Source organism: Mytilus galloprovincialis, chromosome 8, assembly GCF_965363235.1.
Source record: "Mytilus galloprovincialis chromosome 8, xbMytGall1.hap1.1, whole genome shotgun sequence".
Taxonomy (NCBI): domain Eukaryota; kingdom Metazoa; phylum Mollusca; class Bivalvia; order Mytilida; family Mytilidae; genus Mytilus; species Mytilus galloprovincialis.
This window is the reverse complement of record NC_134845.1, coordinates 52,480,797-52,497,855: the sequence shown is the minus strand read 5'-3', so window position 1 is coordinate 52,497,855 and position 17,059 is coordinate 52,480,797. Positions and strand designations below refer to the sequence as shown.

The following is a 17,059-nucleotide window of genomic DNA, read 5'->3' as shown; positions in this document are numbered from 1 at the left end:
GTATCACATCAAACAAAGGTAAAAAAAAACTGTCATATTTATGTTTTGATAGGGGCATTAACTTATGAAATGGTGGATTAAACCTTGCTTTATAGTTTTAGATCAGCCATATAATGTGCAAAGTTAATTAGACATACCAATATCTTTCACTTTTATAAACTGAAGCATGTTAATGGAAAAATGTCAACAACAGTCCCTCTGTAGACAATTCTTTTTTTGAATTGGTAACAAAGATCACTTATGAAATTTCCACTGGAACAGTAGTGACCTGGTCTGTCCTAAATGTAAGTGATCCTATATACCATACAACCTATTCACAGAACCAACATGTATAGGAATTTTCATACCTGCCAACTGTCACTATATTCGGGGAATTTCCCCCATGGAGGCTCCCAAATTGAAATTTTTAAAGAGTAATTATGTCCACAATGTTAATAAAACAATTTAATTTTACAATGAATTGAGACTTATAAAAGTATGAAGCCAAAAAACAACATTATACTGTATTTGAAGGCCCCCTTGAAGTTTTATTTTTTATTTTGGCAGCCATCTTGCACGCAAAACCCCCATGGGCATTTTGAAAATTTGGCAGGTATGAATTTTGAATGTATCTGTGTAGTTCCTTTTTTTTAAGTGAAAACATATAGGATATTTTTTTACTAGCTTTTCATATGCCACATCTATTCTATATATTTTTTCACTAATTAGGTAGAAGGGCTATATGTTTATCAGTAAAAAACAAAACCAAAACATGTGTGTTACTTACTTTATTATATTACAGAAAAATTAATATTATCACTACATATTTTTCTTCACATTTTTATGTATTGATTCCACTTTTTTTGTTAAATATATACTTCTTGAAATAACACACTAACCAATATATTTCCTAAAATGTTAGTTCAGTAAGACATTAACAAACAAAAACTATAAAATATTAAACTTTAAAATTGGTATATAAATCTATTTTAATTTTTTTTTTCATTTAATTTAATTTCACATAATTAAGTGTTAGTATAAATGAGGAAATAAACTCTAAAACTACTTAATACATGTAAAAGATTGAAAAACCCTAGACTACAAATGAATATAGGTTTTTTAGAAACATTATTTCTGTAAGCTAAATTCATTTAAAGAAATTGATAGTCAAGTGATATTGACACTAATATTTAAAATTATTTTCATTCTGTTTGGAATGCTTTACAAAGTTAATTGGATAAGATGTATGAACAAAGTTTCCCAATAATAGAACTTTCCATAGATATGTGACAAAAACTGTAATAAAGCATGTGATTTCTGACAAAATATCTTGAGATTCAAATTGGACCTCAACTTAAGATTTTGGCAAGACTGTGTACTTTAAATAAGGAATTTTATAAGAAAAGGACATTCATACTTTCATAGTGGGTAGCAATCTTCTAATTTATCTTCAATTCAGATCATGATTTAAAAATTTAGAAATATTTAAGGAAACAAAATTTTACAAAATATTTTAATCATAAATATTCCTAATACAATACACAAGACTTTCCTAGGGTCATTCTATGCAATAATGCAACAACATTATGGGATTACCAGACAAAATTTAAAATACTGATTGCATAGAATTAAAAAATGATTAAATCACAAATTTTACAACAGTATACCATGAGATACAATATTTATCTCTCCTTTTGATTGCTACATTTGAAAATGATCTGCAAGTCTAAAAAAATAAATTCATAGAGGATGAATACCCCTTTATACATTACAAGAATATATATACATATTAAAATATGAATTTATACTGTGTATATAGTATACAGTCCTCAGAGAAGTATAAATCCTTGTCAAATAACTACTCTTTCTGAATACACTAATATAGTTATCACAGTCTTATGCTATGTGTATTAATAAAAAGAATTGCTCAATAAAATGTCAACGCTTTCATTGACTTTAATATATACACTTGTAACACTTCTCATTACATGTGTTGTGCTATGTGTATAATAAAAAGAATTGGTCAATAAAATGTCAAAGTTTTCATTGACTTTCATATATTCACTTGTATCACTTCTTCCTACATGTGTTGTGCTATGTGTATAATAAAAAGAATTGGTCAATAAAAAGTTTTCATTGACTTTCATATATTCACTTCTAACACTTCTTACTACATGTGTTGTGCATATGCTTTTTAAATTATATATATTATTCTTCCATCAAATCAGTTCTGAAGGAATATGTTGGATTTTTTTATAAGTATGATTCTTATCACACTTTTATCTTGGAAAAAGCTATTTCTTAATTAACTGATGGCACAGCAAAATAATCAGAAAGTTGCAGCTTGGAAAAGTATTTAACCAACTATACTTTAAAAATGTGTCAATCATTTATAAACTACTTTGATTGTCATATGGTAGCACATTTTGATATGAATGCTGACATATACAAAAGAGGGGGTTGGAGGGGTCCTGAGCCTTGAAATCCTGGGCTTAAAAACATGAAATCTTGAGGTCCTGAATTTAATGGAATTTCAATCCTGACATCCCAAAATTCGAAAAAAGTATTCTCAGATCCCGAATCTGAAATCCTGGGCTTAAAAACACGAGGTCCTGAATTTAACAAAATTTAAATCCTGACATCCCAAAATTCAAAAAAAAAGAATTTCAAGATCCTGAAATCCTGTTCTTAAATACAACCAATCCATATGTCCCTAAAAATGCTAAAGAGGTCCTGCCCACCCTCATACAAGCTTTGAGACAGAAAACTATGTCCAAATAGGTTCACATGTCTTCCTACCAAATCTTAACTTGCAAACTAGAACATAAAAAATCCAACTTAGTATCAATGTTTATATGCTTCATATTAATATCATAAAAAGATGTTCTGGAAGGGACTAATTGAATCCCAGAACGACTTGATCTCTGTTATAAGCCATGAAAAGGAATGTTAAATAATTTATCAAGTTAGCCACTAGTGTTGGCCCTGCCTTTTGCTTATACTTTTTCACATACAATGATTGGATTTCTATACATTATTCAATTACTATCAAATGTAAATGTCATTTCAATAATTTATTTTTGAAACACACAGGTAACTTCAAAATTAAATCTTTGAATTCTCATATTTAATTGTTTTTACCCTCTCCCTTTTTTTCTTACTACTTTATCAATCATGTATAATTTGCATAATCAGTAACATCCATATGTTGAACATTCTTTTGGTGAATGACAACAATCATATAAATGGTAGACTTTTGCATAATCTAAATTTTTGTCCTCACACGAATATCATCTTCAATAATTAATAACATACAATTCTACAAACTACACAAATTTTATCACATCATAAGTTATTTCCCTTGTGCTACACCTTTAACCAACATTGGTCCAGTTATGTGTAAATATAAAACAGGCCACACTAAATAATCGATTTTGCTGCCACTTTTTGTAAATACATTGTAGTCATTTTTGTTTAAGTTTTCTCCTGAATTCACATCAAAATTTAAATATAGAGGTGGATCTGAAATCTGCATCATCCAACAAAGTTCAGAACATTTCTTGATATATTTTACAATGTATTTCTCACTGGATAAAGTTTGTTGTGTAACACTCTTCACATGGCATATCTGTAAATAGAAAATAATGTTTGTATTGCATTTTATAATAATAAAGATTATTAGGAATTTCATGCTGACCTTGACATAAATCATCCCCTATTACACACTGTTACTGCATAGTACGCAGTGCATACCGGTACATATTATTCAAAACAGCCTTTCAAAAGGTTATCAAAAAACATGTCCTGTGCACTTGTAAATCATATAATTTCATTTCTTTAAATGTAAAAAAATAAATAAAAATTAAACACAAGTCGACCAGTTCTGTTGTTGTTGTAGGACCTTCTACATAAAAAAAATTAAGATGTGGAAAGATTGATAATAAGTAAACTTTTCCACCACAGACCAAATGATGTAAACGTACATATTAAGAACATAAAAATCTCTTAATATTGATCAGCTTATACACTTACCTTTCTAGATAATGTTTAGCTTTTGAAGAAAGATGACTTACAAAGTCTATCCAAATTATTTTTGCAAAGAATTCCATTTAAGCTGGTACTAGTGGCCGTCTTAAACTCGAAAGTTTTTTAAGGTCTCTATGTGACTTTGAAATGAAGAACAGCAATAAAAGCTCAGTTCCTTTGCTTGTTTGTATGGGTTTTATTTATGAGATACAGATGAAAACTGACAATTCTATTGAATAAAATCAGATTTAGCATAGGTCTGCATGAGCCAGTTTTGAACACATATTCTTAGTGTTACCAAACTAGTTTACCATACATGAACTTTTTAAACCACTTGGCCACCTAGGCCCTAGCTATTTCTAATGAAACTAAGATTGTACATATGGAAAAACTAAACATGCATCATGCAGTTTCCAAAAAAAATAATTATATAATTCACCTGTCCAACAACTGCCAAACTCTCTACTGCTATTTTCTTCTGAAACTCCTTCACAAAGATAAGACATCTGTCTGATAAAACTACTTTCTGTCCCTGTAAATGAAAGATATAATTTGATAGTCAATCTACTTGTGAATTACATCTTAGATAATTTAAATTAAATGAAGCAAAATTTATCTTTGATGGCAATTTAGCAATTACCCGGTACATAGCATTTTGAGTTGTTAGGTAGTTTGAGTTCAACTAAATTGTATTAAAAAAATAATATTATCGCTAATTCCAGAAATTTTCCTTTGATTTTGCTGACTGATAATTTCCTTTCTCAGCATGGTAGAGTAATATGAAAAAAATTACGTTACAAAACTAAGTGCACAAGTGTCATTGTCAATGCAAACATCAACGTCATCATAGGCAAAATAGGTATAAACAGATTATCTGTAGTCAACTTGATTACTTTTTTCACTTTCGCCATACCAGCTCAAGCGAGAGATGTAATCTGGTTAAGAAGACCATCATTACTCTAATATTATACATACACCATGATTCTCCATGAATCCAATAGATCTGTTTATCAGGGTTTCTCTCTGTTCTTTGGCTAATCTTTGACACCATTCATAACATTTCTGTTAAAATAAAATACTCATAAAAAAATCAATTTAAAACAAAGTCTCACTATGCAATAGCATATATTTAGATACCTTGCATATCCTTTATTTTTCTACTTGACAGGTATAATTTGCATGTTCGTTACTTGGATTTTACACTTACCTTTGAATAGGATTTGAATATCTAAGAGATGGCACAGTATTTTGGGTATTTTGTCATTTAGAATGAATAGAGTTATCTTTCTTTGTACTGATTATTTTTAGTATTTATAATGCAGTTTCATTAACTAGAGTCCTCCTACTGACCTGAGGTGTTCATGTCATTGTCCTTTACAAAAAAATGGTTGCATATACAGGTTTTAAATAAAAATACAAATTTATGATTAATTGACTAATAATTGATATATAATGCAAAATTGCACTGCATTGATATTTTTGAAATTCCAAAAAAAGTTGGTTGCAAACCTTTATTTAGGAAGAAAAATTTAATAACAAAATTTGTAATAAAGTGGTAATCTTTTAAGTGGCAAGGATTTTGTGCAGTGTTGTGTGCTAAATATATTCAAAAAGCTATCAAAGTACCTTTAACCAATCAAGCATGACCTTGACAGAAGCTGCCTCATCCATGTCATTCTCAATAACTTCAATAGCATCTGTGTATTCTTCTGTGTACAATGACAAAAACTTCTCGGCTAATGAAGTTGGACGGTATATATCGCTTAAATCGCCAATGTTTGGATTGTTATCTCTTAGTTTATTCCAAGCAGCTTCACTCATTCTGAAGTTAAATACACATATAAACAATTGAGAATTTTTAGTATCGAATTTTTTTTTTTAATACAATTTGTATCTTTTCCATTTTAATTATATGTCATGAATAAATTAAACAAAACAAAACTAACTGTTCTGTGCAATCTGCAAAACTGTAAAACAAATCATATACAATGTACATGTTCCTGATTTTATCTTATTCTTAACAGATTTATAGTTTTTGCTGACCTGTTGTTTTTTTTTTAATTAATCAAAATGTGGTTTGCTTGTTATTTTTAAAATTTTTATCTTAAAGAAAGATAAAGTTTGTCTTCATATTGTTTAAAAATCCTTAGAAAAAAGATGCCACCACAAAATCTTGCTTGATACAACAATTCACAATCAAGGCAAATATTTGGGTTTGGAATACAAACATAATTGTTTAGAGTTGAGACGTATCATATAATACTTGGTGCAGTGTTGTATGATGATAGTAGGCCCTCATATTTGTGCCCAAAAGTTTCTAGGATTGCTAATTAGCAATCATACAATAAATAAATAAACTCATCATAGATACCAGGACTAAATTTAGTATATACGCAAGACACGCGTTTCGTCTACAAAAGACTCATCAGTGACGCTCGAATCTACAAAAGTTAAAAATGCCAAATAAAGTACGAAGTTGAAGAGCATTGAGATCCAAAATTCATAAAAGTGTTTATAGCAAATACAGCTAAGGTATTTCAAAAAATTAAAAAATTTGTAAACAGTAAATTTATAAATATAACCATATCAATGACAATTCATGTCAGCACAAAAAGAGCTGACTACTGGGCTTGTGATACCCTCAAGGAAATAAATCTCCACAAGCAGTGGCATCACCCAATGGTTGTAAATAAACTTATCATAGATACCAGGACTAAATACGCCAGTAAATTATCCTCCAAATCTTGATGTTGAAAATACAACACAAAACTATAATTTAATAAAACACTACCTGTCTCTTAGATCAACTATTTCCCTCTTCAGATCAGATATATCATTGCGATACTTAAAGCAATTTTGACAGTTTCTGTGGTCTGTTACTACCTGAGGTGATCGTCGTCTGCAAACAAAAAACAAATTCATGAAAGTGATTCTCACATGCATAACTAAAAATAACTAGTTATGAAGTAAAACAAAATGCTAGAACTTTATTTTAGAAAACACAAACATAGTATAAGGATAATCAATGATTTCAGTTCATCTTTTTATATTTGAGGGTCTGAAAAGGGGTTAACAAATTATACAACTATCGGGGAAATGTAAAGAATAGAGAATAAAGGGGTGCTTCAAATATACAAAATAGGGGGAAATGGACTAGAAATATGAAAAATAAATAAACATTGCCCTAAAAAATTAAATAATAATGAAATGAAGGATCATGCATCTAGACCCTCATAACGAACAATGCTCCAAAATTCTAATAATATATATAACAAGAAGCATGAAAGCGTGATGTGTTCTAGATAAAAAAAAATCATCAATCTAAACAGTTTTTTTAAAGTATGTGGCTGTAACACTATGTGATATAGAAGAACTTAATCTGACAAACTTTTCAAAGTCTGTTTGTATAGCTTTTTTAAAATATTAGGTTCTTCTTAAGTTTCAATTTAATCTGATGAATAGTCATCTTAAAAATAATGTTATACCATAATATCTCATGGATATTTACTCTATGTCTCTATTTTTTTTATATATCAAAACAAATTAACTTGTATAATTCTTACAAAATAAAACCCAAAATTACCTGAAGTTCTTATCAAGAAATATTACCTCAATCTGTCCTCAATTTCTAATTTTTCAACATCTAAAATTTCCAGACGATTATTAAGTGTTTCATTATTCTGTCTTTGTGAAATAATTTCTGTTTCTAACTGCTGTTTTTCTCTCTTTAATTTCTGGATATCTTTCTCCACTGTTTGTAAATGTCTGCATCTATTATATAAAAGATAGAGTAAGCCGCATCCAAATTACATACTAGGTAAATTTTATTTCTTAAAAGTATTTTTATTAACTCTTTGTCTGTTTTACTTGTAAAATAAACCTTAAATGTTAACTAACATCAAACAGACTGATGGAAAAATATAATGAACCTTTACTGTGAAGTAATGGTATAAAGTTGATAAATTCTTAAATATTCATAATCTAACATGTAACTGTTAATACCATATGCACCAGTTTTAGTTCAGGTGTAATTATATAGATTTGATTACATAAAATTGCAGAGTGGAAATATGAAAATTGTACCTGAAGCAATCTTCTACCTTTTTTTTTTTAAATATTTTATATACGTTAAATTAAGGATTAATGCTGTTTTCTCAGTCTTAAGTTTTCTTTGTTTTCTTTTGAGTAATATAATGTTTGCGTGTTGGTCTTTTTTTTTAGCAATTGCTTCTTCAGTTTATTTTTCGACTTATGAGTATGAATGTCCTTTTGGTACTTATTGCCTTTTTTTAAACCAATGACAAATATATTTATTTTATTATGTCATTAGTAAATGCAGGTTCAATATAAGGAGCTTAAAACATTGATTATATTGGAGCAAAAGAAACACAAAAAACTAAAACCAAGGAATGAAAAAAAACTAAAATAAGCATAATTTCAGCATAAAAAATACTTACTTTCGATTTAAATCATCATTATCACTTTGAAGTTTGTCCATATGACTCTTTAGAGCTGGAATATCTTCAAATTTTTCTGCATATTGTTGCAGTCTGAAAAACACATAAAAAATGTTATTAAGCATAGTGTTCATGTTTAAAGTTTAACAAAGGATTTATTTTATTTTGTGATACTTATTATTTATACACTTTTGACCCAGAAAATTTCCCATGCCTGTAGACAGAAGATTAAAAACACAACAGCAACATTGCTAGTTAATTCAAAGAATCTAGATCGTTGACAAAGAGGGAAGCGATTCAAAATGATTGTCAAACTGAGATATACTGTCAGCAATACAACTTTACAAGAAGATGTGTCCATACTACACAGATGCCCCACTCCAACTATCATTTTCTATGTTAGGTGGACCGTATTAATGGAATTAGAATTAGAAAGATCATATCATGGAGAACATGTGTACTTAGTTTCAAATTGATTGGACTTCAACTTCATCGCAAACTACCTTGACCACAAACTTTAACCAAAAACTGAATCATGAAGCAGGATAGACTGACGGACAAACATCTTACGGACGTACAAACATCTAACGGACGTACAAACGTCTAACGGATGTACAAACAGACTGACTAACATAATGCCCCTAGGTTGGGCATAAAAAAATATCATTGTCTACTACCTTGTTTCCAATCTTTTCACTTCTGATAGTTTATCCTGGAGGATGTTCTTCAGTTCTTTATTTTCTCTGTGTATTGATGATTTTTCATCATTGTTGATTTCAAGCCTAGAATTGATATTTCAAAAATAATTTCTTGATATCTATGTGAATATTAAACAAAGGACGTAAATGGATTCATGATAAAATTGTGTTTTGGTGATGGTGATGTGTTTGTTCATCTTACTTTACTGAACATTCTTGCTGCTAACAATTATTTCTATCTATAATGAACTTGGCCCAGTAGTTTCAGTGGAAAATGTTAGTAAAAATTTACAAATTTTATGAAAATTGTTTAAATTTGACTATAAAGGACAATAACTTCTTAGGGGGTCAATTGACCATTTTGGTCATGTTGACTTATTTTTAGGTCTTACTTGCTGTACCTAAAATTACCAGTTCAGGGGCAGCAACCTGACAACGGCTTGCCCGATTCATCTGAAAATTTCAGGGAAGTTAGATCTTGACCTGATAAACAATTTTATTCCATGTCAGATTTGCTCTAAATGCTTTGGTTGTTGAGTTATAAGCCAAAAACTGCATTTTACCCCTATGTTCTATTTTTAGCCAAGGCGGCCATCTTGGTTGGTTGGCCGAGTCAAGCCACACATTTTTCAAACTAGATACCCCAAAGATGATTGTGGCCAAGTTTGAATTAATTTGGCACAGTAGTTTCAGAGGAGAAGATTTTTGTAAAAGATTACTAAGACTTACGAAAAATGGTTAAAAATTGACTATAAAGGGCAATAACTCCTAAAGGAGTCAACTGACCATTTCGGTCATGTTGACTTATTTATAAATCTTACTTTGCTGACCATTATTGCTGTTTACAGTTTATCTCTATCTTTAACAATATTCAAGATAATAACCAAAAACAGCAAAATTTCCTTAAAATTACCAATTCTGGGGCAGCAACCTAACAACGGGTTGTCCGATTCATCTGAAAATTTCAGGGCAGATAGATCTTGACCCGGTCAGATTTGCTCTAAATGCTTTGGTTTTTGTGTTATGGGCCAAAAACTGCATTTTACACCTATGTTCTATTTTTCGCCATGGCGGCCATCTTGGTTGGTTGGCCGGGTTAGCGGACACATTTTTTAAACTAGATACCCCAATAATGATTGTTGCCAAGTTTGGTTAAATTTGGCCCAGTAGTTTCAGAGGAGAAGATTTTTGTAAAAGATTTACGAAAAATGGTTAAAGATTGACTATAAAGGGCAATAACTCCTAAAGGGGTCAACTGACCATTTCAGTCATGTTGATTAATTTGTAAATCTTAGTTTGCTGAACATTATTGCTGTTTACAGTTTATCTCTATCTATAATAATATTCAAGATAATAACCAAAAACAGCAAATTTTCCTTAAAATTACCAATTCAGGGGCAGCAACCCAACAACGGTTCTAAATGCTTTGGTTTTTGAGTTATAAGCCAAAAACTGCATTTTACCCCTGTGTTCTTTTTTTTAGCCGTGACGGCCATCTTGGTTTGATGGCCAGGTCATCGGACACATTTTTTAAACTAGATACTCCAAAGAAGATTGTGGCCAAGTTTGGTTAAATTTGGCCCAGTAGTTTCAGAGGAGCAGATTTTTGTAAAAGTTTACGGACGACGGACGACGGACGCCAAGTGATGAGAAAATCTCACTTGACAGTTTCCGTCTAAAATGAAAGTGGCCGCATTCGTGTTCATTCATAATATTGAAATGTAAGTTGTATTTGATGATAATACAAAACATATATAAAGGTTGAGGATGAACACGGATGCGGCCACTTTCATTTTTGACAAAAACCATCTGAAAAGTGACGTTTTTTGGCATATTTGATAAATTTAGCATATTTAAGCTTGAATCAGAGCGTTTTTAATGATTAAATCAGTTAAAATCTTTCACATAAACTAATCGAATCAATTGAAATAGACACTTAAGTGTTTAAAAAGTGTCCAAAAACTTTCGTTAGATGAACTTGAAATTTGAGGCCAAAATCGGCCCTTACCGGACCTACTCCTTTCAAATGTAAAAGTCATTAAGACATTAATACAATAATATTTCTATCTTAAGTACCAGTCTTTGTAAGAATCAGGTAATTTAGGTAAAAATCAAAACATGATTAGAAAAAACCCACCAAGCTAATCATGCTATTAAATACTTACCATCATCCTGAGTTAAAAATTATTAGTCTTTCGTTTGTGTGTGTCTGGTAATATCAAATAACTTGGTTAGAAAATTGGTTAGAATGATAGCAAATTAGAGAGTTATCTCCCCTTATTCGTTAATTCCTAGTGCATTTCAACCAGATTGTATCTTCTATTACCAGAACAGAAAACGGTAATGAATGTTATTTTTGTGCATAACTACATATTATGAACTGAAATCATTGTCAAATTGGGTGAGTTTTTTTTGTCATGTTTTCACCACTGCCTGATTCTTAGGCAGACTGGCACTTAAGACTTGTATTAAAGGGGCTGCTATGGCTTCTCATTGTTTCAGGTTCATGATTTTATTTGTAGCATTATTACAAAATTGCAAGGAACTATTTTTGTAGATTATGATATCCAACACAATTTCATTTTTTATCATGTTACTTATAGCCAAAGAAATCAAGGGAGAATGTTTACATTACATTATGACTCTTGTTCTGCATCTATCAGGATTCTTTTTCTTTTTTTTCAACACTCTCTCTCTCGCTCTCTTATTCTGTGTTTTAATAAGTATGCCTTCAATATTTTATACTAATGTATATAGATATTGAAAACAGACAATACGTAATTAACAATAAGTTTTTAACATTACTCTTATTAAAATGACCTTTCATAACCAGTAGCCTTAAGGACAGTTTCACATTAATTACTATAAAACTTAATTATAATCACTCATTTGATCTCATTCTTTGTAATATATTTTCTTTTTACATTATTTTTCACACCTTCCATAAGAATTAAGAATTGAAATCTCTCCTCTTAAAGTCAGTAACTTCAAAAATCAACAAATATTACAATTTGTTTATTGACATTAAATGTCAAATAATTTGTCTCCACATCAAAAATGCTTAATTTGAAAAACTATATTTTGTAGTTAAAAAAATCCCAAGTTCTATATAAAATGATAAAATAAAAATAGAAGTCCAATTAATCTTGAGACAAATTTCATATATTAAATGTATCTAAAGATATATATATTCTTACCTCTGATTTAAATCTGAATTTTCCTGCTTCAGACTTTCAATTATCTTATTAAGAACTTCTGAAGTTTCTTTTGAATCTGTTAGTTTCTGGAACCTTTATGAGAATTAACAAAGATAAGAAAATTAATGTTTTCCTTTTAAAAAAACAATACTGCTCTTGCAATAATTAAAATTAACAAGAGTGCACACGTTGAAATGTCTCTCCTTCTTAAATTATCAGTGATATTATGTTAATAGTCCTAAATATCTATACTATTAAACGAGAAGACCTCATTTTGTGTGTCGCTTCTCTTCTTTCCCCAAAAAATAAATCAACATGCCTCTGTGTCCTATAGGTACAAAAAATAATTGATTACAAAAAAAGAAGATGTGGTATGATTGCCATGTTGAGACACCTCTACACAAAAGACTAAAATGACACAGAAATTTACAACTATAGGTCACTGTACGGCCTTCAACAACTAGCAAACCCCATACCGCATAGTCGGCTATAAAAGGCCCCGAAATGACAATGTAAAACATATTCAAACGAGAAAACTAGCGGCCTTATTTATGTACAAAAAAATGAACGAAAAACAAATATGTGATACATAAACATACGACAACCACTGGATAACAGGCTCCGTAATTGAATGTTCATAACATACTAAATATTGAAATTAAGAGACAACCAAAAATTGGGAATTTTGGAAATAAAGGAGGAGGTCTTAAAAAAAACATTTTCCTGTTCCCATGTACCTATGACTTTTGATACTTTTCCTGAAATTCTTCAGTCATTCAATATTTTACAAAATTCTTCCAACAACACTTTACATACTTTCAACTTCGCTCTGAATGCCCGCGATTTCGCGGGTGTGTTCTAGTAAAGCTTTATTATAACTGTCACATAAACTTAACATTAACCAAGAAAACTAAATATTGACCAATGAACCATGAAAATGAGATCAAGGTCAGATAAACCATGCCAAGCAGGCATGTACAGCTAAAAATTCTACCATACAACAAATATAGTTGACCTATTGCTTAAAGTTCAAGAAAAACAGACATAAACACAAAAACTTAACACTAAGCAATGAACTGTGAAAATTATGCCAAGGTCAAAACCTGCCCAACTGACATATAGATCATAAAATATTTCAATAAACCAAATATAGTTGACCTATTGCATATAGTATTAGAAAAAAAGACCAAAACTCAAAAACTTAACTTTTCCCACTGAACCATGAAAATGAGGTCAAGGTCAGATGACACATGCCAGCTAGACATGCACACCTTACAATCCTTCCATACACCAAAGATAGTAGACCTCTTGTATACAGTATAAGAAAAACAGACCAAAAGAGAATTTAACATTACAAAATATCTTAATTATTTTTTTAAGTAGCCACTGAACCATGTAAATGAGGCCAGGAACATTGGACATGTGACTGACGGAAACTTCGTAACATGAGGCATCATATACAAAGTATGAAGCATTCAGGTCTTAAAATATAAAGCTTTTAAGAAGTTAGTTGGCGCCACCACCACCGACAGATCCCTATCCCTATGTCGAGCTCTCTGCAACAAAAATCGCAGGCTCAACAAAAATTGTTTTATAGACTGTTGTGTTGTGTTTCTTTTCATTTTTTTGCCTGGCATGGTTAGTGGTTTTATGAATTTCAATATCCTTATCGTATCTTCTTTCTCTTTTTTCAAGCTTATTAGATTCATGAAAAATTTAAGTACAACAAACATGTAATTACCTTGATTTCAAATTGTATAATTCTTCTTGTTTCTTTTGCAGAATAGTTTTCAAATTCTCAAATTCTTTGCCTAAAGAAGTCTGTTCTTCATTGTTTAAGGCTAACCTAGAGGGAAATATATAAAAATAAAGATCAAAATACATGATGAACTAAAACAATTAAAATTATATAACTAAATATTTGATACATGTTTAAAATAAAAATAAAAAGTATTGTCTTGCTTTTTGTACAGCATTTGGACAGGCAGAGATACTGACAAGTGATATACAATGATATTTGAAAGTAAAAATTGGTTTAAACTAAGATTTTGACTTTGATGACGTCATGAATTTTGAAGATTTATTGCACTAGTGCAATATTGGAATGTATTGCACGCTAACTTTTGGTTACTTTCTGTAGGAAATATTATATTGCTATACAATAATATGTGTTTTCTACAATTGGCATTTAAAATTCACCTGAGCTTATTTTCCAAGTCTTTCTTTTCTTTATATATCTTTCTGTTTTCTTGTTTCTGATCTTCAATTGTTTCCTTTTGTTCTCCCATCTGTCTCTCAGCTTCATGCAATTTAGAAGTGATTTTTCTATACCTATGAAATTAGAATAAAATGCACATTTAATTTTACAGATATCATCAAGTATGTAACAGTATTTATTTTTCAGAAAACTCAAACAGTCCATGATTAATATTAATACTTTAAGCTGAAGCATGAACTATTTCCCATCTCTGTTCAAACTTTGTCAACGTGACACTGACTGACTGATGTTCATGAGAAGTACAAAATACATGGGACTCTGAAAGCATAACTTAAGGAAGAGTGTTTTTCAGACTGGTACTTGATTTCTTTTTCACATTACTATAACTCCAAATATGATAAACATTCCAATACATTACCCTTCTTCGTGATCCTTAATTTGTTTCTTCAAATTAGATATGTTCCTCACAGAATTTTCAAACTGTTCAAGTTTTGAGTAAAGGCTCCTACAAATGGAAATAAATTTCAAAATTGTCATTGAACTGTTCATTATAATTTGATGCAGTTAGCATGTACTTATAATTACAATTTATAGGGTCAGAGGTAGCAGGGAGAGTATCATAAGCACATTCAAGATGTCAGGATTTTTTAAAACTGAGTACCGCTATCTGTTTCACGGGGGTCAAATAAATAGTACCTAGCACAGTCTGCAGAACAAATGATGGTTTTTTTATGCGTAGCCTTCTCCAGTGAAAAATATACTTTTCTTTTTTCTCATAATAAAATGAAAGTATCTAAATAGCAATGTACCTGTATACTACAACATCATCATATGGAGGTGGATTGACATTTGAATTATTTTTTTAGTTTATTACATCATATGATGTATGTTATTTCATTATTTTATTATTTTATTGACATCTACTGTTCGGAAATTTTTACACATATTTGTATTTCAATTATTCATTATAGGGGACATGATTGGCAAACATGAAAGATTATATATTGCTATTATTAATTAGAATTTATGTTTACAAATAATGTTATAAAAATTAAAGTGCAAGATTTAATTTTTGCAAACTCTATCAGGTCACATTTTATTACAATAATAAAATATCCCAACTGCAGCTTAATGTATTTATACTTACTGTAACTCATTTTCCAGTTCCATATTTTCTTTCTGAAGTTCATTTCGCTCATCTTCAAGTGCCTTCTTTTGATGTTTGCATGTTTCAAGATCATTCTTATTCTGCATCATTTCATAAGCACTATACCGATTTGCTTTTTCTCCTGTTAATCTATTAAATTATTAAAAAAGTACGTCTATGTGACATTGTGTGTACTAAAATGAGATTCCATTGATAAAATAGTATGTTTACCAACTCCTGTAATTGACCCTCTAAATAGAGATCTTTTTTTAGTTGTCTCACATAGGCATGTTAGGTGGGACATAATTTTCAATTTAACTAAATAGAGAGCTACCGTAAATTAAACTAGAGGCTCTCAAGAGCCTGTGTCGCTCACCTTGGTCTATGTGCATATTTAACAATGGACACAGATAAATTCATGACAAAATTGTGTTTTGATGATCATGATGTGTTTGTAGCTCTTACTTTACTAGACATTCTTCTTGCTACAATTATCTCTATTTATAATGAACTTGGCCCAGTAATTACAGTGGAAAATATATTCAAAAAATTTACAAAAAATTTACAAAAATTTAATGAAAATTGTTAAAAAATGACTATAAAGGGCAATAACTCCTTAAGGGGTAAACTGACAATTTTTGTCATTTGACTTATTTGTAGATCCTACTTTGCGGAACATTATTGCTGTTTACAGTTTATCTCTATCTATAATAATATTCAAGATAATAAGCAAAAACTGCAAAATTTCCTTAAAATTACTAATTCTGGGGCAGCAACCCAACAACAGCTTGTCTGTTTTGTCTAACTGATAAACTATTTATCCCTGTCAGATTTGCTCTAAATGTTTTGGTTTCAGAGATATAAGCCAAAATCTACATTTCGCCTCTATGGACTATTTTTAGCCATGGCGGCCATCTTGGTTGGTTGGCAGGGTCACGCCACACATTTTTAAAACTTGATACCCAAATGATGATTGTGGCAAAGTTTGGTTATATTTGGCCCAGTAGTTTCAGAGTAGAAGATTTTTTAAAAGAATACTAAAATTTAGAAAAATGGTTAAAAATTGACTATAAAGGGCAATAACTCCTTAATGGGTCAACTGACAATTTTGATCATTTGACTTATTTGTATATCTTACTTTGCTGAACATTATTGCCGTTTACAGTTTATCTCTATCTATAATAATATTCAAGATAATAAGCAAAAACTGCAAAATTTCTTAAAATTACTAATTCAGGGGCAGCAACTCAACAACGGGTTGTCCGATTTGTCTGAAAATTTCAGGGCAGATAGATCTTGACCTGATGTACACTTTTACCACAGTCAGATTTGCTCTA

At 30.2% G+C, this 17,059-nt stretch overlaps 1 protein-coding gene across 1 annotated transcript; it reads right to left on the bottom strand.

Moving 5' to 3' along the window:
* Nucleotides 1–750: 750 nt before the first annotated feature.
* Nucleotides 751–15,868, bottom strand: LOC143043705 (uncharacterized). The gene is made up of 13 exons (XM_076215886.1): nucleotides 15,723–15,868; nucleotides 14,994–15,080; nucleotides 14,557–14,688; nucleotides 14,099–14,203; nucleotides 12,358–12,450; nucleotides 9,140–9,244; nucleotides 8,463–8,555; nucleotides 7,615–7,776; nucleotides 6,797–6,904; nucleotides 5,632–5,827; nucleotides 4,981–5,067; nucleotides 4,445–4,537; nucleotides 751–3,607 (listed from the first exon to the last, which is right to left on the bottom strand). Exons 1-13 carry the CDS (start codon nucleotides 15,830–15,832, stop codon nucleotides 3,332–3,334), a joined length of 1,647 nt encoding a protein of 548 aa, XP_076072001.1. The 5' UTR covers nucleotides 15,833–15,868; the 3' UTR covers nucleotides 751–3,331.
* Between the last annotated feature and the right edge of the window lie 1,191 nt (nucleotides 15,869–17,059).

Bases quoted from the DNA above. Each gene is read 5' to 3' on its own strand.
- LOC143043705 (XM_076215886.1), bottom strand. From the start codon at position 15,832: ATGATGCAGAATAAGAATGATCTTGAAACATGCAAACATCAAAAGAAG. The intron at 12,451-14,098 runs GTAATTACATGT...ATTCTCATAAAG, and splicing joins TTATACAATTTGAAATCAAG to GTTCCAGAAACTAACAGATT. The intron at 3,608-4,444 runs GTGAATTATATA...TTCTATTTACAG, and splicing joins GTTTGGCAGTTGTTGGACAG to ATATGCCATGTGAAGAGTGT.